This window comes from Plectropomus leopardus, chromosome 8 (assembly GCF_008729295.1).
Source record: "Plectropomus leopardus isolate mb chromosome 8, YSFRI_Pleo_2.0, whole genome shotgun sequence".
Taxonomy (NCBI): Eukaryota; Metazoa; Chordata; class Actinopteri; order Perciformes; family Serranidae; genus Plectropomus; species Plectropomus leopardus.
Genome location: NC_056470.1, coordinates 786,495 through 809,912, shown reverse-complemented (window position 1 = coordinate 809,912; position 23,418 = coordinate 786,495). Strand labels below are relative to the sequence as shown.

Below are 23,418 nucleotides of genomic sequence, written 5' to 3'. Positions count from 1 at the left end.
TGGTGACAATAGGCCTGTTTACTCTGGATTTAATCCTTTGAAACCTGGATCATCAGTTTTCTTGTGCTGTGATCAAACATCTTTCACAAGCATTTCAACCTTTGAAACGTGAGTTTAGTTTGATTTCTTTCACATGGGAATAAAGGCAATAAGCAACGTTGCAAGATTTAGTCAAAAGTGACAAGAAAAGGACCTAAAAAAAATAGCAGAGAGGGTGAGCGAGAGAAAAATAGAGAGAGTCATTGGAAAATTATCCAAAAAGTAGAGAAAAATAAAATCTATTTATTAATCCTAAAATGTTATAATTATAACACGTTTCACAAAAAATATTTATATTTAATGATATGATCATACAAGTGTTAACATTTTTTGTTTGTGTTTTGGGGGTTTTTCACCTTTCTTTTTTGTGCTAATTTTTAGGTAATTTTCTTGGAGGCCTAAGTTTTGGGTTTTTTTTTGGTCATTTCTTAAGTTGTTCATGCAACATGCCAACTAGAGGACATCACTCAGATCCCAGTCTTTTGCCATGTTTACTGGTCTGCGGTCAGTTTCCACTATACCACCCATAAATCATATACTGCATGCAAAAAACTGCATGGTTTTTGACCCAAACTGCATGGGACTAGCATAAAGTGAACATGTTTGTAAAGGGGAGATGTGGGTACCCATAGAACCCATTTTCAAGGGACCCCTGTGAAAAGGCCATGTCGTTTGTCCTTGCCAAAATGTAGCCCCTCTTTGCAGCATTTTTTATTGCCCTTATATGCTGAGGACCATGACAGTAGCTTTGAAATTCAACCCAGTACAGCCTCTAAATCTCAGGAATGTCAGCTGGAACTGCCCTCGATTTTAAAAAAGTTAACGTGTTACGAGCAAAGTTTAATCGCCTCATGATTAAGGCATTAACACTGACAGCCCTAGGTACTGTGTGACTTTGTCATTTAAAAGGTGTAGTTCGGCCTCAGTTTATCGTAATGTCCTCCCAATTGCCATACACCTTTTGTCCTCTGGGGTCATTCTGACCCCCCTCTGTTTTGACTGTTGTTTAAAGCATATTGTATAAGTTGTCAATCAATTCTGTGTTACACTTTTAGTCTTACGTCAGTCCAACCCATTACCACACATTTTTCCTTTCGTTTTGGAATGTAGGGCCAGTAGACCTTGTTTACATAAGTATAAAAAACATATTTTTGATAACAAAAATTACATTTGGGGTCAAACTGACCCCTCGCATTAATTGCCTGCGCATTAAGGCATAGAGGTGGACTGATTATTTGGCAAATGGAAACCAATGCGTCTTTGCTGATCACAGTAGTGGTGCAACAAATCTACACTTTGCTGAAGGAGCATTAAGACAGAGCATGACGTGCATGACGTGAGGCTGTGACTTCACCGTTTCCACAGGATCCGCGCATTTCCATTACATATCGACAGAATAGGTGGTGTTTTCAAAAAATTACACTCTGGAACTCATGTAAGTGTGTGTTTTCAGGCCTACAAAACGCTGTTGTTGTGTGAACGAAAGCCCAAACTGCAACAAAAGTTAAGCATTTCATGCAAGAACTGTAAAGACGGGGAACTGAAGTCTGTTTAAACGTGCTGTCTGGGGCACGGTAAAGTGCTAAAATGTACTCAATATAGCATATACTTATTGTTTTTCTTGGTGGCTACATTATGTTTTCCTGCTGCCCTCTCCTCAGCAGTACATTTCTTAGCTTCTGTGCTGGTACTTCTTCCACTCCTCCAAACTGGGGATATGTGCACCAGCATCTATTGCAGGTAATACACTGACTATGGATAAGTACCTCATACAACTCAGAAGAACATCCCACTATCTCTTTAACTTTCCTCATGCATATTAATGCCAGAGGCCCATATTCCGAGATGTAGTAACAGAGCAGGTGGTGCTGTGACCCTGTGTGACATCTGCACTGCTCCTCTAATCATGAGCTTGCATCTCCACACAGAGAAGCATAAACTTAGCTGGCCAATAAGGAAGTGCCTCCGTTACACATGGACTTGCAATCGACAAGCCATGGATTGGAATCATACCCCTGACATATGCTGTGACTCGGTGGGGGTTTGGGATGTATGTTATGTGGATGTGTTTGCTGCATTACAGTGTTTAGCGGAGGGGCATATGGGTGCTTAATGTATAGTCTTGTATATAGAACTGTGTTTGCATTGTCCTGTAAAATGTTGTTCATATTGAGTCTACACTAAATCTGACATGGACTTTAATAATAGCTTATTACTCAGCTTTTTTAATACTCGATTCTGATTGGCGAAGCATAGCATTTTATGGTCGGTTATTTCTGAAGAGCAGACCATTTAAACAGACCTTTGCTATACAGAAACCAATGATGAGTCCTAAAACCTGGAAATGAATTAGCTTTTCAGCACCTCTGGTTCCCTCATTTCAAAGTCCTTAAGTAATTAAACATTTCTTTAATCTGCAGTAAAATGTAAAATTGAAACCTGAGGAGCAACACAAAAAAGGCAGCCAATATATAGTGGTGTTGCAGCTGCTTACAGACTTGACAACAATATATTGGAGGAGAGGACGGGTAGAGTTTGTATGAGTCAGTCGTGGTTGGTTAAGAGACAGCGCAGCATGTAGAGGTGTTAGAGCAGGAAAGTGACTTACAGCAGGTGCCTTGCATTTCCACATAAACACAAACTTGGCACTCAGGAGCCCACTAAGCAGAGTGTGTGATGTATTATTGATGCACATTATCCTCCTCTCTTCCCCTCCATGTGTTTTTTCCTTCCATCTCTGTCTCTCACTGCAGACCTGCCTCTCTGTTTCCCACTAAATGCCGGCAGGATTTCAGTTCAAACACCATGAACACCATGGCTGTGCCAAAAGAGAATGTACATTTGGCCTTTCTAGCAAAATTTTGCAGTGTGAGCTGCAAACGTTTGCTGATCGGAATAATGATTAAATGTTTATGAGACAATCTGTCCTCGTCTCCCTGCATCCACACAGCCGTGTGTGTGTCTGAGGGCTCTAACTCTCACATAAGGTTAAACACACGAACAAATGAAGCACACAGAAGCCTGTCCTTACATACAGATGCAAATGTCACTTCCCTCTGCTCACTTCTGCCAGTCTCACTGGTGTTTGACCTGAGATGAGACGGATTAGTGGTGATTGGTCAGGGCTTCCACATGGCTGAGAGGTGATTGGCTACTGAACCCCGATGTCCTGTTTTTGCCAGCTGAGTGTCAGCTTGAGTCAGCAGCACCATGCTGCATGCTGAGGCATCGAACGCAGAGGCAGTCAGCAAAATGTACCCAGTATTTTGTTGGTTTTTTTTTTTTGTGTGTGTGTGTGTGTGTGTGTGTGGGTCACTCACTGGTCATATCTGTGTTTCCCTCCAGGCTCTCAGTTTGAGCTGAAGAACAAGGAGACAAAGTGAGGACAGAAGAAGCTGAAGGCTGTTCCAGAGGCTGCCTGGCTCCATGTCTGCCCCTGCTCCAGCCAATCGGAGGTCTGCGTTGGGCTCTCGCCGGTAGGTGGCCAATAAGGACCTTTTCTTTTGTCAGTGTATAGGGTATTAAATGTGAAAGTCACAGTTGAAAAGAAGTATTTGTCGGGAAGAAAAGTTTCACTCTCCATCATTGCATATTGCAGCATGAGGAGAGGAGGTGTGTTTATCATGTGTCTCAGAGTTAAGAATCTGCTCTGACCAGTATGACTTTGGTCTGACTAAAAGAAAAAATGTTTTTTTGACTCCTATCTCCAGCTAACATTTATATTTGAGGCACATGTGGGTACAAAATGCTCTGAAAAAATGGGCCTTTTGTGGGATTGTCCACCAAGCCCCCAGGAAGTGTGCTATGGCTCTGAATTTTTTTTAACATTTTTGCCAAAAGTGGAATTACACCAACCGGATCCGTCACGTGATGCCCACTGGCCCAGAAAGACTTTTTCCAATTGACTTAAATCAGGAAAGAAACGTCTGTAAATCAGTAGATCATTTTTTGTGAGCGTCAAAACCCCCGCAAAATGACTCATTTCAATATCTAGATTTGAGCCATCTAGTTCGATGACATTTGGAAAGTCTAACAGAGCTGCAAGATTACATTTTTTAGACCGCCATTCAAGCTAGTGAAATGCTAAACTGGAAGTCACTCGGCCATGCTCAGCCACCCTAAGACTCTAGCCTCATGGGCTCAGTAATGCGGAAGATGCGGGTACTTTCATACCACAGAAATAGACCTTTTTTCTGTTTCATGGACTACTGATCAGCTCTCATAGGATTGAATGGGGGTCAACCTCCGTGCTGTATCCAGATCTTCTTAATACATCCATGTTGTCCACAGTTTCCATAATGGCCCCATTGAAGTCATCCTTCAATTCCAAAGATGTTGCAGAATCAAGGACAACATTGTAACTTCATTTTTTAAACTTTTTTTAAAAAAAGAATAATAAATCTGCCTTCCTTCTTTCCTTCCTTCCTCCCTTCGTTCCTTTCTTCCTTCCTTCCTTCCATTACCCAAGTTGGCCCAAGATAAGATGCCCATTTTGGGCCTATACTGATTTGGAACCATATGATTGTTTGTAGTTGTAGGTTAGTTAGGTTTAGTGATTCGTGCAAGAGATTCTAAGACGCTTGATAAAAACCAGGTGTTTCCTGCAGCACCACAGGCACAGGTGGAGCTGCATGGATGTATTGATACATCCATCTTATTCATTTTTTCTCTTCCTTTCATCAGCCTTTGTTGAGTGTCTGTCATGTTTCTATATTAAAGGTATGCGGCTCCTTAAAAATTAAATCCTATTACATGACCTGTTTAGGAGTAGTATAATTGTGTGTGTGTGTGTGTTTGTGTGTGTGTGTTTGTGTGTGCGTGCAGCATAATGATTTCTAAACTGAACACTGTCTAAACACATTTTTTTCCAAGGGAATCAGCTGTTTTCCAACAGGGTACCACTTTTTAATTATATACCTGTTATAAAGTGTTGATGAGTTTTAGCCAGTTACAGTTAACAAATGTAAAGCTTTGTACATAAATTGTTAACTATTAATAAGAACCTTGGGTTGTGAATAATATCTGGCTGGTGTTGATCCCCCTTTAGCAGGACACTTGTTTCGTGTTTTTAGTTCATCAGGTAGACTTCTCCAGTAGACAGTCTGACCTCTGACCTTCTGGAAAAGTGCTGCAAGGCATGTGGATCAAAGTTATTAACAGCTTTATTACTGATTATCAATTATCTATATTTACAGACTACCGGACTCATAAGTGAGTGAAATGACTTTATCAGGGGTTCAAGCTCTATGGCTGAATACTCTCGATTTTTTTATTTCCTCACAGATGAAATTTTCAACAATGATTATAAGTTTTGTCCAAATGCTGCTCAAGAAAAATGACATGAAAAATGATTAACTGGCCAGATCGAGGTGCAATAATTAAGTTCCAGTTTTCGAAAGGCCACGCCCCTCACACTGTAAATCTGATCTACTTGAAATTTGACACACAAGTGCAGTTCTATGTGCTCTATGAAAAACACATAAGAACCATTGAGGTCCCACTGGTAAACTTTTCCACAATTTTGAATTTTACAACATTTTTGTACTTTAAAAATGCCCTGAAAGTTTCTTTCAAATTAATTGCTAGGGGGTGCTACAAATGCCGAAAAATGCGAGGAATAACACAAATCAGACTATATATATATATATGAAATTGTTTGTCTCATTATTTCAAAACTTGGAAGATTTGTGAAATAATAACTTTGAACCCCATGTGTAAAATTATTTTTGGAATCACTCAATGGGGGCCGCCATGTGTTCCAAGTGATTGCATTGCCCTTTTATAAAAATTTGGCCATGAATCAATGACCTTTTGTAAAAACATCTCTCTAGTCTATTTATTTTTACTAAGCCAATGAAGTATGTCCTCAAAATGTTTCTGCAACTGACCAATGGGAAGTGACAGTGTTGCCAAAGAAGCACGTGGCCGGCACATGTTTGGACACTTATGAATGATCATCTGGCCGTCATTTAAAACCTGTTGTTTATCTTTTATACAGGTGTTATAAACTGTCAAAGGGCCTATCCAGATTCCAAGTTTTAAAGATCCATGCTGGCTTGAACCCTGGAATCTCCACTTGCAGCTATATTTAATGGTTTTACAATTGATGACTCAGCAGCCAGAGAGATGTTTCCACAACCTGTCAACCTAAAAACCTAAGTAAAGCATTATTAAATGATTTTTTTGAACTCTATGAATAGAACAATGATTTACTGCCTAAAAGCCCTTTGTAAAAGGGGCCATATTAGAAAGTGGTACCCTTAACTCCTACTCAGGTCTTGTTCTTTCTCCTATTCTGTTGTTGTCATGGATGTGTCAGCATTTTACCCCAATTTGTTCCTGTACCTTTTTTTTTATTTAGCCTGAATGGTCCTGGTGGAAGATGAAGTAGATGGACTTAAACTTAACTCCTAAACACAACCAGTGAGCAGCTAGTTTACTGCAACTTGCACACAGTTTATTGAGTAAATTGATGTTTTCTCCTGCAGCTATTGGACATCTGTGGCCCGTTTACTGCACTGGATAAGATCACGTTAATGAGGTTTTTTTGTTGTCTATAGGGACCACTAATAACTTTTCAACATCCATTGAAGGAGTAATTCAACCCCCAAATGGTTATTTGTATATCAATTAGTCACCACGTGTTAGGTTGAATTCCTGGAGAAATCGTTTTATCTCGCATGCCTCTACGGTGAACAAAGAATCCAAAACCTGTAACCATTCTTGATGAATTGAAGTTATAGGGGTCTGCGTTTCACCAAACCATACCAAAACATGTCTACAAACTCTCACACAGCTCAAGCAGTACAATCCAAGTCTCATTTATTCATTCAAATGTTCAGTCCTTCCCAAACAGACAGACTTTTTCAACTGAACTGAATGTTAACCGTATCGATGTTCTCTTCCAAGCCAGATTCTATTGACAAAACTGGCAATTTTACCTTGCTGAACATGGGAGCTGAAGGTCTACCTCTGCCATAATTAATAGTTTGTTAATGTGGGATTTTGTTGCTTTAAAGGGTAAGGTCACATTTACCAAAGTGTAAGGAACCTTTCAATCAAATCAGTGATAGCAGAGACAATTGATGAAGAGAGACGGCCCACGTGAGATTCATGTCCTGTTTTTGTGTGACATGATAAATGAGACTTTGATTATACTGTGCAAGCTGTGTGGGAGTTTGTTTTGCTGCTGTTAAGTGTGGACACCCATGACTTCAGTGTCTGGGTTATCCCTTTAACCCAGACTTGTATGCAGAATGAATGTTTTATACCTAATGTAATAGGATTGCTGTATACAATAGGATTGATTTCTTTTTGTGGTCTAGTTTTACACAGTCACTACTTAATTAATATGGAGAGCCTTTTTGGCATTGTAATTGGCTGCAGGGTTGAAGAATCACCACCTACGTAGATCTACTGCATATTGCCAAAAATCCACTTATACTAACTGTGTGATGAGGGATTTTAAGTGTGTTGAACAGCAGTCTCATTCACAGACAGAAAAATGCCCTCTCACACTGACGCCAAGATTCCTGGTCAGTGGTTGTAGTGGTTTTATTGGTAATATGTAGCTACAGACGGTCCAAAATGTCGCTGTGGTGTCCTCTGTCTCGTCTGTGTTCCTCAGATTCAACCCTCTGAAGGCGTTGCAGCCCAAACGCCGCTTGCAGCAAATACTGGCATCCTCGCCCGTCCCTGTGCCCAAGCCGGCGTCGGTGCCGGGGACGGGGACGGGGACATCAGGGACAGGGACAGCTGTGCCAGCAGCCACAGCGCCGGTGGCCATTCCGGTGCCTGCGCCCCCTGCGTGAGACTCACCTCAGTTATAGTCTCAAAGAGCATGCTCCGTAGCTGTAGCTTTAGCTCCGGCATGCATTGTAGCCACTAAAACAAGACCGAGTGAACAGGCAACAGTTATGCAACCTGTCTCACTTTGACATGATTTTCATGAACATCACTGATCCCCACTGGAAATCTCAGTGTTCAGATTCGTCTAAGAAGTTGGCGTTAACAACAGCTAACAGCACAGACTTGTCTGCTTGTTGTTATGTCACATCAGCACCAAGTCTGAGGATCTTTTTTCAGGAAAAAACAAGCAAAACCCTGATGTATAGGTGTGCACTTATACTGAAATGTATACTTTAAAGGGACAGTTCACTTCAAGATCAAAAGCACATATCTTTCCTCTTGCCTTTTTTACTATTAACCAGACTAGACTGTTTTGGTGTGAGATACAGAGTGTTGGAGATATCAGCTGTAGGAATGTATGTCTGCCTTCTTTCCAATATAATGGAACTATATGGCTCTCGGCTTGTGGTGCTCAAAGCACACACACAAAAAAAACATTTGAAAAATTATTCATCAACCTTTTTTTCATGACAAAAATGAGATATTGGCAGGTTAAAAAAAGAAATTGAAAATAAAGACAAAATCTCAGTTTCATTTTTGTTGACAAGATGATAATGTCAGTGTTGGACTGTTAGACATTTAAAATTAGAGGAGAGCAGAACAGAACAGCCAGCAACCCTTGTGTGCAATTATTTTTTAACACTGTATGGACAACATTGTGAGAGTGGAGTGCCAACTGTAAACTCCAGTAAATAGTCAGAACCGAGATGTTTCAAATAGTTAGCTGAATTAGTTATTTGTGGTCTAAAAGTTTTATCAGACCATAAAAAAGGGGATTTTTATTTTTTCAAAAGATGATCAGTAAGTGTGTGCTCATAAACCATCCCTTTAACCAGTCAAAAATTCTGCTGGAGAAATGCAAGTTTATTAGTATCTAGAAATTATTTATATTGTAGAAAGAAATTATGTCTAAATGAATTTTTCATACAACCTGTCACCTTGGTTTTAATTTCTGATACCTGTATTAGACTAATTGGATTATTTTATTTTGAAAAATAAAACATGTTGACTGAAAGTTGTCTAAAATTTCACGGATTTTCATCCACTAAAGATTAAACCAGATTAACCAGATTAAAACTGTGAAGAATAAAAACGTAAGCGTTTTCATCACAGTCTTTTTTTTTACTAAGACGATCAAAAATAGTTGTGAAAATTAACACTGGTAGTGACTTGGTTAGACAGAGCTAATCCATAGACCTGTTGTGAGCCAGCTTATGTAGGAACTGTTTCCTTCCACCGAACTTCACCTGCCTACGGTATCATCACTCAGAAGGAAGAGTGATACTCATGGACGAGAGGCTAATGCGTATGACAGCGCAAGATGTAAATATTAATGGTGTCCTCCTCTGCTGAACTGTAACGTTAGCTAGCTCAGTGAATATAGGTAAGCCAGCATGGATACAGGTGGCGAGTGTAGCTCAGTACACAAAATATAGTTCCTACATGAAAGCCACAAATCCAAAACAATCTAGACTGATGAATAGTATCCCATGTAAGAGGAAATATATTTATTTTTTAATTTTGAGTGAACTACCACTTTAACAATCACTAGGTAAATTTGTATACTAGAATTGGAGAATTTGTAACACCATTTGGTCCATGCTCCTTGTAATCATTGGTGGCATGAAGTTGTGTTTAGAGGCTACATGCACAATAAAAGTAGCGCTACCAATGTGCTGACAAAGCACGCTGTGATCACAAGTGATCACTGGTTCACTACAGCCACTCAATCACCAACACCATGCACACTAACCAGTTTAACAACAGAGATTTGGTGGGACACCGACATTGCCTGAATGGAGATATAGCTGACCTAAAATGATTTCAGCTTCTCGAGCAAGGTCTCTGTCTCTACCAGGAACAAACCGCGGCATAAACGAATATTCCTGTACTCCACCCACTCACACTTACCAACACCTGACCCCCAAGGCAACACTCGACTCCTACCGCCTCCCTATAACTTCCTCCACTAGACTTTCACCCAACACCCACAGTCCAGACACAATTTCCATCCAAGCAGATGGATGTGATCGACTATCCGATCTGACACACTGTTGTTCCGCCCCCTTCCAGGTTCACTGCTTCAGCTGCTCTCCTCTGCCTGTTTCTGTTCTGTCTTGGCTTTTGTCATATATTGATCTTCAAATAAGTAGAGTAGTCAATATCTGGCCTCCTCCTTTATTGTATCACACAGGACACGCTTACTCAGCACAACTCTTGCTAGAAGCTTGGGGAAGGTGAGGCCAAAAATTTGATGTACTTTAAATTAGATGCAGTTTTTGGCCTCCCAGGTTTCCTTTTTCCAAAAATTATTTTTCAAAAGAGGGTCCCATGGTGGTCCACAGGAAGGGGAGGGACTTTGTCTCTTAATTACTACTGCCACTTTGAGCGCTCCTGTATTTCACAAGCTGAGAGTGAAAAGGTGCTGAGAGAAAAGTCATGAAGTAAGAAAAAAACTCTCAGTCATGTCCTTTATACATTAATGTCTAGCTAAAGTTTGCTAATCTTGGCCACAATCCATGTAAGGATATAAGGGAAATCCCTAAGTGTTCATTTATTGTGTATGAATATAGCATCTTGCAAGAGAAAGACTAAGTTATTATGTCTTTCAAAAGGTAACAGTCTCACTACAAGGTTTTGAAAAATTTTGTTTCCCTCATTGATTGGATAGTTTTGTCTTTCTTCATTTGTGTGGTAAAAAAGTTCCAGCAGAAGTTTATGTATAAAGACACTGAGTTGGGTTCAGCATTGTGTCCATGTTTTGGATTTCTGCGGTGGCGTGGAGTTATCGTGTCCTGTGTGAAAATCCCTAATGGCTGCTCTGATAGGCCCTGCTTGTCCCCTCCTCCCTCTGTGGAGGCCAGTGATTGGGCAACATGTTCTTTCAAAGTAAAAGGTAATGGCAACGCTCACTGTGTCATATAAGATCCCTGATTATAAAACATGAATATTAGTAACCATTAGTAAGACATGTCTTGACAGAAGTTGCCCATCACAGATCACCCTTCCTTTTCCTGTCTCCCACTGATAAAGCTGTACTGTGATACTCAACTACTCTATTTCCTTAAGCAGTATAGTAGCAATGTTGCATGGTAAAAGTATGTGTTTATTTTAGTTTTTTAACATTTTAATTTGATGATGTATATGGTTAAACATGGTCTCTATGGTGATTTTTACAGTTGTGTCAATTATCTAACATGGATTGGTTTAAAGGAATAGTTTGACATTTTAGGAAATATGCTTATTATTTCCGAAGATTACGTGGGAACATCAATACAACTTTTATTTTGTTTGAACTTTACGCATGAATTTAGAATCAATGGAGCTATTATTTAAATTAGGTAGTGGATATACTGTAGTGCAATATTGCCCTACATCAGGACTTTTCTATGACATACTATACATGACTTTTTTATGACATGCTATACTATGACTTTTTTTGTGTAGTATTAGGGTTCAGTCCTGACACCCTTCCATTCCTATTACAGCAGAACCTACCGGACCAAATCATGAAACAGATGTTATGCCCCATTTTGGTGCCAGATTGTGTGTGACCCTGAGGGAAACCCCTAAATTCAACCAGGTCCGTCAATGAAAGAGCTGATTGAAGACATTATAGACAATATAGCTTTAATATCGCAAGCCTCAGAGCATCTCAGCAGCATCCTAGACGCTGCTCCCCGCTCTGCTCCACATAAAATTTGCACTGAGTCTTCTATTGCCAGAAACTGTCACCCTGTCAGGTACATATATCTATCAGAACAGACTACAACCTGTATAAATGTAGTTAAATATAGAGTAGGTCATTCCGTAAGTTACAGAAATCAGAATGGAGTGGTACCTGTATATATGTAGTTATGTGGAATATAATGTGGAGTAGGTCTCTCTGTCAGGTACAAGTATCTATCAGAACAGACCAAAACATATAGTTAATTGTAGAGTTGGTAATTCTATCAGGGACAAGTATTTATCAGAATGGAGTAACACCTTTATAACTGGGGAGTAGGTCATCCTGTCAGGTGATATATCTATCAGAATGGTTTACTACTTGTATAAATGTGAAGTAGGTTATTCTGTCAGGTCCAAATATCTATCAGAGAAGACTACTACCTGTGTATGTATTGAAATGTGAAGTAGGTCCATTTTTCGGGTACATATAACTATCAGAGTGGACTACCTCATATATATTGACAATTTTGAGATTTTTGACCAACATACATAATTGAAACCATTTCTTTGTTGTTGTTTTTTTTTACCTCGACGGACATACTATATTATCATTTTTAAAAAATAATTTTTTGAATGCCAAACTATACTGTGATATTTTAATTCATTTTTTGACCAACATACTATACTATGAAATTTCTACAATTTTTGAACGACACTATACTATGATAATTTTTTTCTTTCTTTTTTTGATTGAGATACTATAGTATTATGTTTTTATGATTTTTTGACTAACATTATATACTATAACAGTGTTGATATTTTTGGAAACACATTCTGTACTGTACCTTTTTTATGATCATTAAAATTGGAAAACCCAGTGTGAATTTAATCCTTTTGTGTGAATTAGAAAATGGTTGCCACCCAGTACCTTATTAGGGCCAGATTTGGCCTACGGGCCTTAAGTTGAGTATGACTGCTGTGCACCATTTTGTCTCAATACTGTGCATACATTTGTAGCATGCACATTGTATCAGTAGTCTGGTGTCATCCTCTGCTGTCCTTTGTGATTTAACACCCTGTTGTCTCTGCCTGGTCAGGTTTGACTACTGCAGGTTCATAGAGCTAGACTACGTCCCTATGGAGACAGGCTATATGGTCTCAATGCGTCCCACTAAAGGCTATGCATCAACCAAGTCACCGACTAAAGGATACGCTTCCACCAAGTCTCCAGATCGCCACAGCCGTACGACAAACTCTCCCTCAACCCCTCGTTCTCGGTCTGTCCTGAGTCCCTCTTCTTTCCTCATGATTAGTGTTGACTTTCTGAAGCATGGCAATGATGCAGCCCTTTGCACTGTAGTGAATGTTTCATGATGTTGCACTAAGGAATACATATGGCAGAACTGTTTTCACAGCATCATGTCTCGTCTGACCTGTTACTCCCTTCTTCTTTTCTCACCTTATTTTTTGTTTTGAGGAATGTTTCTTGAAGTTATATTATTTCTTTGAATTGCTGGTTTGGTTTTCATCTTTGCAGATCTCATTTTATATAGCATCACTGTCAGTGCCCAAATGAGTGTGTCCTTGTTTTCCAGAGAAAACTTGTCACTGTTCACAGAGACTTTGGCCTCTGTGTTTGTAATGTGTGTATATTTGTGCGTTTCTGTGTTTTATTGGCATGTTAGTGGATGGTTTCTGTCTTTTTCAGTTTGTGGTTTTGAAAATTGTCATGATGGTTTTACTCAACAGCTCACAGAATTCACAAACATCTTGTTTGGAGTTTGATTTCATGGTGTTACCAGGAAGAGGGTAACTTGTCTCCTCTTGCTTTGGACCAGGCGGACACCAGCCGCGCCCAGTAATAGAGATCCTCATGGCAACACCTCCCTCAGCAGCAGCAGTAACTCAGGCTCTTGTAAAGGCAGCGACTGCAGCCCCACCAAAGGGTAAGGCATCACAAAGTGCATGGCCTGATCAGTAATGGAGATGGAAAGCTCTGTTAAGTGCTTGTGTCTAATGTACTCCCTAGAGTGACTGATTGTACTGGTTTGGTTTTCAAAACAGTTACAAATAGAAACTGAAACAACTTCCTCACATCAGTGAAGACCAGAAATTGATATTCCTACAACTTTCTATTCTCCTGCTGTTTCATTAGCCTGATAAACAGACAGAACTGCCATTTCATTTTCACTTTATCTGATGATAAAGCAAAGTGTCCAAAGTACATTTTCAGTCTTTTAATGACCCTCTTATCAATAGTTTTGTACTAATAGTGGCTCCAACAACTATTCAATTTAATTCAATTTAAGCCCCAAGAATCATTTAGTATGTTTAAATCCACAGTTAAGTTAAGCAACAGAAATATTTTGATTAGGCCATTTAATTGGATTACTGTCCTTGTCCCCTTTTAGGTAATTGCTATTGGACCTTCTTTCATTTGACCTATTATGTCACATACCAAACAAGTTGGCAAGGGGCAAAAAGGTTGTACGTTGAATATTGACAACATGGATAACTTTAAAGCACTGTACATTTCATACATACTCTATGCTTTACTTGATACCTACCTCTTGATTTATTTTCTTCCCTTCATTCTCTTAATTTGTTTTTTCCAGCTTTCTTCTATAAATTCATGTTGTTTGACTTTCGGGTCAAAGCCCAGCACAAAGACTATGGAGCATGCGCAGAACACCTTGGTTAGTTCAGGTCCAATGGAGGCATGTACATGAAAGAGTAAATTGACTCCCATCACATTATATCTGCATTTCATTCCAACTTTTAGAAATTAGACCAGTTTTCGTCAGACTAAAACAATAATTGGATTTTTTTTAACATCATGTAAATGTACTAATTGAGTTTTTTCTTCATTGGCAATCACATTTAGATACATATAAAATACACAGAAATATAAACAGGATAATACTTAGTAAAACACGTTCACATTTTCAGATCATCAACTTGAATTTTTATGGGGCAGTGAGAATGTCAATCATGAGAATGTGTCGTAGATAATTCTGGGTGTTTGGTGCACAAAAACTAAAGACAATTTTTTCCAAGTTCAGAATTAACCCATAAAGCATGAAGCATTAGATATATGCTATTTGAGTGAGTTTGGTAGGGTCCTGTGGTCAGGTCCAGCATACATTACATAGGTTGGTAAATGTCTTGTCTTGACTAAACTTTTCCTAGAATTCTAGATCTGTTTCTGTACAAAAATGTAAAAGACTCGTGAAGCCAGGTACCAAGATATTACCTGTAACTTTCTTCATATTGCTACCATTCAGTGTAGATGGACGAAGACTATTAAAATCACCATTTATTGCTCTAGAGAATAGCATGAACATTGTCTTGCTTGCTTTGAGTACTGTTTAAAGTTGAAAAGTGCATGAGCAGCGCAAGCGACATTACTGTCAGTTAGAGACAAGACAGTATTATTAACAGAAATTACGAACAAGACAGGACCCAGAACTAATCCTTGTGGAACACCTTTTGTTACGGCTAAAAACTGATTGTATATTTCCAGTTTTGATATACTCAAATCTTTCAGAAAGGGAATTCTGAAACTATCTAGAAGAAGTTAAATCAATCCCAATATTACATAGTGTCTGCATAAACAAAGAATGATCATCCTCATCAAAAGCTTTTCACAAGTGAAAATTATATCATCTGCACAATCTTTCCTTTTGTATTTACCAAAAACAATATCATTTACAATTAGTATAACAGCAGAGATGGTACTATACATGAACCAGATTGAAACCAGATTGGTGGGGGTTTGAAACAGAATATTTTGAGAGAAATACATTGAGTTGGTTTTTAACCAGTGGTTATGGGGTTTTTGACAGCATTTGGCAGCTAGAGCCATTATTTCTCACCGGAGTTGGTGGCAGTGACGACATTGCTAACAGTAGAGTGAACATTGTACTGCCCTTTTTTCAGGGGGACACAAACACAATTTTAAATGAATGCTAATGTTGCTCTTTGTTTGCTACATATGTAAATAAGTCACTGTTAGCTAGCATCTAAGGTTGTTAAAAGTCATTGAGAAAAAAAAGACTAGAAGAGAGAGAGAGAGAGAACAAGATAATAGGAAAGATGAAGCTACCAAACTTAGGGAAATGCCACTACCACCTAGCCAGCAGAAAATGTAAAAGTCAGCCAGGTTTTGGGTATTGTTTGAATAGCCAGCAATTCTTCAGTTTTAAATTATGGCTAAACATAATACGTACACATATATAATTTAATGCCAGATAAAACTGAGCTAAAATTGACATTTTTAAAATTTAAATTAGAAACTACCTGATCTGTTAATAAATAAATGTATAAGTGCCGGCTTTCAGAACGTGACAGTTTTTGATACTTAGTGCTGCAGATACATTTTTTGCCAATACCAAAAAAGAATACCAAGAAAACGTACCACGGTTCAATACCCAGCCTCACTGAAAAGACATATAAAAGTAAATCAATAAAACATCACACTGAAGTGAAATCGGCTATAAAGAACTCAAAAAATACCTTTCATATGCTTGTGTCCTAGTCGTCATCAGAAGTACACGTCATGTACGGACAACCATGGTATCCGGCCCCCTCCACCAGAGCAGTACCTTACACCCCTGCAGCAGAAAGAGGTGTGTATCCGACACCTGCGGGCCAGGCTAAAGGAAACCATCAATACTCTACAAGACAGGTGAGATGCTGAGACAGAAATAGGGATTTTCAACATTGGTCAGAAAGTCTTTTTTATATTGTCTTTTCTTATGTTTCTCCTTAAGTGCCTTGTTCTCACCCCTAACTCTAATGTGTTCATCCTCCTAATTCTCTTGTTCTCTTACTTTGTCTTCTGTTCTTTCTTTCTACATTTTCTTCTCTCCATTTACACCCTCTTAGGGACACAGAGATAGATGAGCTGAGAGGCCAGCTTTACAGAATGCAGGAGGACTGGGTTGAGGAGGAGTGCCACCGTGTGGAGGCTCAGCTGGCCCTTAAGGAGGCACGCCAGGAGATCCAACAGCTCAAACAGGCTGTGGACACGGTACGCTCCAGGCTCAGTGATGCTGGGGGGCTCAGCGGGGACGTTGGGGTCCAGAAGTACTTTCAGGACATCAATACTCAGAACCACAAGCTTGAGAACCTTTTGCTCAGTATGGAGCTAGCTCAGGCTGGGTTAGCCAAGGAGGGTGAAGCCATGCAAGGCTGTCGGATCCGTGTCGGAGGTTCGGCACCAGCATCGGTATCCGGAGAAAGTCCAGGGGGAATGCCCAAACCGGCAGTAGGAGGAAGGGGGTCTTGCTCCTGCGATGGTTCCCCAGCCCGTTCTCTGACCCGGAGCTCCACCTATACCAAGCTGAGTGATCAGGCACTTGCAGACCGGAACGGCAATGGCACAGACTTTCCTTGTCTGTCAGGTGATGGCACCCAGGACAGTGGTTTTGTGTGCTGTGGGGAGAGCAGCATCCCCAGCCGGGCTGACCTGCTACTGGAGGCCGCCTTCCTCTCTGAGGAAACAGCATCTTTACTCAACTCTTACTCACAGACCTTTTCCCACTCTCTACCCCACTCTCTACCCCAAACTCTACCCCACTCTCTGCCCCACACTCAGCCCCGTTCTCTACCCAACTCTCTGACCAACCCTCTGCCGCACACTTTCTCCCATACTTTACCTCATTCTTTCCCCCACAATTTGTCTCACTCTGTTCCTCACACTATGCAGCACTCTGCCACCTATGAGAAGCTCTGCACAGGGGAGCGGCTGGCACCTTTGCGTTGCAGCCTGGGTGGAGTGGGCTGTATGAGCCATCCTTGCCTGTCCCACCACCTCTACCTGCACCCATTGCGGGAGACAGGCATTCAGACTGAAAGCTGCCCTATCCCTGCAACGGCAGGTTACCCCTCTGATCTGGATACCATTGCGGAGCAACGCACGTTCCGCTCCCAGGCCTGCAGCCCCACCTCTACCTGGATGTCTGATGAAGGGGAGGAGGAACTGGACTCCATCACCACCACAACTTCAGTAACCACAGCAACAGTCATGAGTACAGCAACAGAACCCATCCCAGTCTCCAAAACACCAGTGATCCCTCCCTTTCCTCGCTCTGCTACTGTGGCATGTTCCATGGAAAGTCCTCTACATGAGGGGAAAGAGGGAGTTGAGGCTGAGGAAAAGCAGGAGAAAGAGAAGAGGGAGAAGGAAGCCGTAGCAACGGAAAAACAAAAAGAAACAACAGTGATTACACCGGCAGAAGAAGGGCAGCACATGCAAATTGGCTCAGTGGAAGGGAATGAGGTGGAAGTTCAGGGTGCAGTGGAGGAGGCAGCACCAGTAAAACAGTGCAACTTAGCAGACACATCAGCAGGGATGGAGGGGGAGCTTAAGTTTGGAGGGTGTTGTGGAGAAGGCAGACTTGTTCGGACAACACTGGGAAACCTGAACATGGAAGACAGGCAGCAAGAAGTTGGTCTACCTGCAGCATCATCCCAGGTAGAGACAGCAGAACATAGTCCTAGTCCTCCAGGATTGTCACCAGACACAGAACAGCCTCAAACGTCCCAGCCAAGGAGATCTACTTCCCACGAGGAGATAGCAGGAGTCACTGTAGTGGAGTTGCATGATGAGGATGATATTGAAGATAAAACTAAAGAACAAGGCGCCACAGGGGGTGCTGCAGCAGAGGAAGGAGATTCATCGGACTCTGCGACAATTCAGAAAAGCTACTGGAGTCGTCACTTCCTGGTTGATCTGCTGGCAGTGGCCATCCCTGTGGTGCCAACAGTGGCATGGCTCTGCCGTGGTCCAGTCCGTGACGGACAGCCCATGTATCATATAGGGTCACTGCTGCGAGGTTGTTGCACTGTGGCTCTGCACTCACTGCGCAGGGGAGGTGGGCTAAGGCATTACCCCGCAGGCGGGGGAGACCTGGGCGGATCACAGATATAAGAGGAGAATCTGTTCAGCACCTCTGTGGTCCTTAACCTCGACCTCTACTGGATGGGTCTGTGTCCTTACCTTGTTGGAGGGTACCTGTAGTGTGAGGGGAGGAAGAGATAAAAATTCCTGTCCTGCATTCCTCATCAAGGTTAATAGCTGAGGAGAGCATCTGGAACAGGAATGAGCATTTATGACTCAGATCTCTGGTAAAGTCTGTTTTGTTTGGTCCTGCTCCTTATTGTCTCACCTACTGGTCCTTGCTGTTGCTACCAAGATGTCTGCTAACGCTACTGACTTGTGCAAAACTGAATGAGCTCATTGAAATGAATGATATATGCTTGGTTTTTTAACACTTGATTGTTTTCTTTTGAAATGCAGGGAAATGTTTAAGGTTCATTGATCTGTCAATCTGTCAGAACATCTCAATTCTGACATGTTCAAATAGTCAAATGTCTGTTAGTGTGGACATGTGGTATGTGCCTGTATGAGAGTCTGTCTTATCATTATCATGAAGAAATCATGTAGTGTGACTATCAAGAAACCACAATGAAAACAAAAAGAATACAGGTTGTTTTTAAGGGTAGAACACACCAAAACACACCACAGCAAGACACCAACGACCACTTCCAACATTTAGGTGTTGGAGGGCAGATAATTCTAGTTTGAGCTGGTGGTCATATTATTTCCTGTTTCAAAATGATCAAGCTCACATTACTTCACCCACTAGGGCACTAGGGGGAGGGTTTATTGGTCCAGTGTGATGCAGTGCATTTTGGTAGTTGTAGACTTTCTACCTCTTAACCAAATGCAAATGCTAGAGCTCCTTTTGTCCATTTTCTCTGGTCATGTAGCACCAATTTCAAAAGTATTTGTCATTCTACTGCATAGACAGCCTAGTTTAAAAAAAAAATCTTTCCAGCTGTGAAATTTCAGGTTTCCCGTTTGGGGTTTTGAAGATAGGGTTAATAAAATTTTGTGGAGGTGCAGCCAGCATTTGTTTGTGGGGTCCATGTGGGAAGTAAATGGGTCAAAAAATGGGCCCTACATGGGATTGTCCATGGGTTCCATACTGGCCCCATGCCAATTGCCCACATGCAGGGTTAACCCAAGTGGGCCATCCCTATTTTGTGTCCATGCCCTACTTGAGTAATCCCAGCCATGAGGGTAGTTGGTGTGGGGACAACATAGAACCCACGGACAGTCCCATATAGACAATTAAGAGAAACACTACTGCGCATATTCAGTGGGCCGCATACAGTGAAAGTAAACCCAGAAGCTAGAAAGCTTTTTTGGCATATGTGCCAGGTGAGCAACTCCATTAGAATAAATAGGGGCCATCTTGGGTCCTTGGGTCCGGTGTCTAGGTACTATTAAAGTCTATGGGGTGGATTTAATTGTCCGACCAAGGCAACTATCTCAAGAGATTCTTTCAAGAGATTGACTTGAAAGCGACTCTTGCATTTCCATCAACCTCAGCATGTCCAGGAGCCCAGGACATTCTGATGTTGCAGCCTGTCTTTAACATTAAAAACGAAACAGTCACAGTCCCATTACTCAGGTTTTCTGTGGTATTTTTTGCCTCTAATAGAAAATAAGTGGAAGCCAGTGGCTCCCTCCTGCTCACTGTGTTCGATGTGTATCTATCCTCAGACAAGGCCATATGATAACACTTCCAGAAATCAAAGAAGGTTGGTTTAGATGCAAAAGCTCAAACTCAAGTTCAATGAATTCACAAACTTCGCCCTCAGTAAAGTATCCTGCAAATCTGCAGATTTTATCAACTAAACAGAAAATGCCACTTATTTTATGACTGCAAGCAAATAACATAATCACATTACATTATCCTCTTAATGCACGGCATCCTTCTGGGTTCTGACTGTGCAGTTACAGCCACGGCCAACATATTTTCTACTGCTTCACTGTTTCTCTCAACCATTAAAGGAATAGTTTGACATTTTTGAAAATATGTTTATTTGCTTTCTTGCCGTGAGTCAGGTGCAAAAATTATTTCCACTTCTGAGTCCGTATGGTAAATCTAAAGCTACAGCCAGCAGGCAATAAGCTAATTAAACTAAGTTGTGGTTTAATGTTGAGTTAAGTTCTGGATCCATGGAAATAGAAGTAATAGAAAGTGCACTGAACTGTGCTGGAACTGTTTTTGAAACATGATGTAATGTTAATGGTGCTGCCTTCGAAGAATGAGTAAGAGCTGCTGCTCAACTGACAGCTGAGAAACAGGGAGAGAAAGTGGAGAGAAATAAGGATTTCTTTCAACCACACCAGAGATGATTAGTGTCTGAGCAGTGGACTAACTAACTAGATGGCTAACAACACTAAGATATTTTGTTTGTCGAGTTTGAATGGTGAATTTAACAATGAGTTAGCATGGCAGTTAAGCCAATATTAGTCTTTGTTCTGTGAAAGTGAGGAACTTTGGTTGGTACACAATTTTATTTATTTTAATAAGGAAGATAGATGTAAGAAATTTTTGTTGTTTTGAGAGTTTATTTTGTTTATTAGATATGTGCAAAGAAAGTGAACTCTGCTCTGAACTCTGGGGGGCGCAAAGGTCCTCGAAAGTACTTCACAAAAGACGCTTCTCCATGTTGTGTACTCCACTCCTCGTGTGGTCAGTATTGCAAAACCTTGCATAACTGAGTTCATGACTTGCCGCAAGTTGGTTTATACAAAAGTTTATACGGAACTTAGCTCACAACAGTGGTTGCATTGGCAGCGGTACAAATAAAAGTTGTCACCACTCTGATCATCCTGCTACGTTGATTTGAATCTGAGTATGTGTTCTACTCTCATTCTATTTCTATGACTGGAACTATTTCTTTCTTATATGACAGTTCTCAGCCATTTTGTTTGTGTTGTTCATATCGCAGTCAGGTCTTGGGTTTTCGGTTGTGAGAGGGAGAATAAGAACAACATGGACATTGTGTTTTTAAGGTGGACTTTTTCCTGTCCTTAAACCTTGACATTTCCATTCAAGGCAGACTCAGCTGAACTATTGAATCATTGAAAAGAATTATAACTCAATTTGGGTTACTTTCATCTCACAAAACAGCCGTAGGAAAATCTGGTCAATACGTCAGATTTAATAGGAAAGTCATAACATGCTTGATTGTAGACCCTCACTCGGTCAGTCTGACACTTTGATGTGGATCTGGATAAGGTGAGCGGTGCTCAGTCTGTACTCCGTGCTGTATATTTCTGCTAACTTAATGCTCTTGTGATGTAGTTTAACTGTCACTCTAGTGTTTTTCCAAGTCCGCTGTACAAGAGTTAGCCAGTCACTGCTAGTAATCCAACTTTAGTTGTTTAATGGGTCATTCTGCAAAGCATTTTTAGACATGAAGTGTTACATGTAGTTGACACACAAAATCAATACGATATCTGGGTTGTAATCACATTGAGGATCAGGATGTGTACTTCGTGTGAATGTGTGTGTTTTTTCGAGAGGGCTTTGATGAAAGTGGCACCTGATGGCAATTTACTTTTGTTTGCTGATCTTGTGCAGATGTTTAATTGTCAAATTAAAATTTGTCCAGTTGTCAGAGACTCATGAGCCAAGCATGGATCAAGAAACACCCTGACACAACCAGCAAAAAAATAGTCTGATACCAATTGAATTGTTTAGTTCTTCGGTGAAGAAATAAGCAGCATGAAACTTTTTTTTTTTTTTCACAATTTGGTTGACATATTTTGCACTATTGTTCACTTTATGAATTTTAAGCAATTACTTGAAGTCGAGATTGTACGTGTATCCAAAGCGTTGTACGTCCACTTACTGATTGTTTTTTTGGTCTGCAGTGTCGATTCAGTTTGACATCATGCAGATGATGTTTAAGGCAAAAACGAAAGAGATGAAGTGTAACTAAGATAATGCAGACATTTCAGGTAGATCCTTAGAAATACTAAACGTCATTATTTCTGTGAATTCTGTAAAGCAGTTGCCTTTCATCCATGTTAAAGAGCTGTTCACCTCAGCGCTTTATGTATCTACATGCCATACAAACTAATGGACATTTAAGTCTTAATGCTGTTGTAAAAATACACACTGGTAGAGAATGAGCAGTGTTGGTCAAATTATGTAATTGTCAGACATCAGTGACAATCATGACGATTACTGTCTCTGTTTGATTTGCACCTCAGTGATATCAAGGATCCACAAAAGCAGCATCTATTATCAATTCACTGAGATCCGTGAAAAGATTGAAGGGACGCCTTCAAACAAAGGACAACCTCTTCTCCACTTTGCCTAACTTCAACATTATCACGATTTGTGAACTAGTTGTGTTCCCATCTCCTGACTGTACAAGCCACCCGGCTTAAGTGGATTTGGAGGCTAAAACTATTTTATGTTTTACAAAAAGCCATATAATCCTGTGAGGGAACAGGTGTGTGGATATGGGGGTGGCCTCCTCCTTCATATCTAATGATGAAAGTCATGTGAATGATAACTACTGTACATCAGCATTGTACATTCATTCTAGTCAGTGATGCTGTATTGACGTTCAGGCTTGTGGGTAGCAGCAATCATCTCAACCCCCTTAATTGACCTCTATGCACAACAGTCTACACTTCAGCTACTTATGTGGTCATAGTTGAGTGTCTGATGAGTTTAGCACTAAACTGTGGTAGATTGTTATTATTGTATTACGGAGCCCCCCAAAGCCCTGAAGGATTTGTTGGGGTTTTTTTTGTGTGCTTTGAATCTTGTGCACGCAACACAGGACATACACCTGATTAGTGGGTTAGTAAGGTATGTTTTCTCCAAGCCAGAGTTTCTAATCACACAAAGGTGGCTCTTTTTTAACCTGGCTAGATCACCATGGTAATTCACCCAACCTGCTCCAGAGCCGGTCATGTTC

At 40.6% G+C, this 23,418-nt stretch overlaps 1 protein-coding gene across 5 annotated transcripts in view; it reads left to right on the top strand.

Moving 5' to 3' along the window:
- snphb (syntaphilin b) overlaps nucleotides 1-18,564 on the top strand; it is a 38,584-nt gene extending 20,020 nt beyond the window's left edge. Inside the window, exons 3-8 of one of the 5 annotated variants that reach the window (XM_042491518.1) lie at nucleotides 3,385-3,515; nucleotides 7,667-7,846; nucleotides 12,714-12,893; nucleotides 13,455-13,562; nucleotides 16,154-16,303; nucleotides 16,504-18,564. In XM_042491518.1, coding sequence (XP_042347452.1) covers nucleotides 3,466-3,515; nucleotides 7,667-7,846; nucleotides 12,714-12,893; nucleotides 13,455-13,562; nucleotides 16,154-16,303; nucleotides 16,504-18,550 — 2,715 coding nt within the window. In that variant the 5' untranslated portion in view covers nucleotides 3,385-3,465 and the 3' untranslated portion in view covers nucleotides 18,551-18,564. Of the gene's footprint in view, nucleotides 1-3,384; nucleotides 3,516-7,666; nucleotides 7,847-11,259; nucleotides 11,531-12,713; nucleotides 12,894-13,454; nucleotides 13,563-16,153; nucleotides 16,304-16,503 lie in introns of those variants that run through there. The other 4 variants (XM_042491521.1, XM_042491519.1, XM_042491520.1 and 1 more) reach the window with 4 other exon arrangements.
- Nucleotides 18,565-23,418: the final 4,854 nt, after the last annotated feature.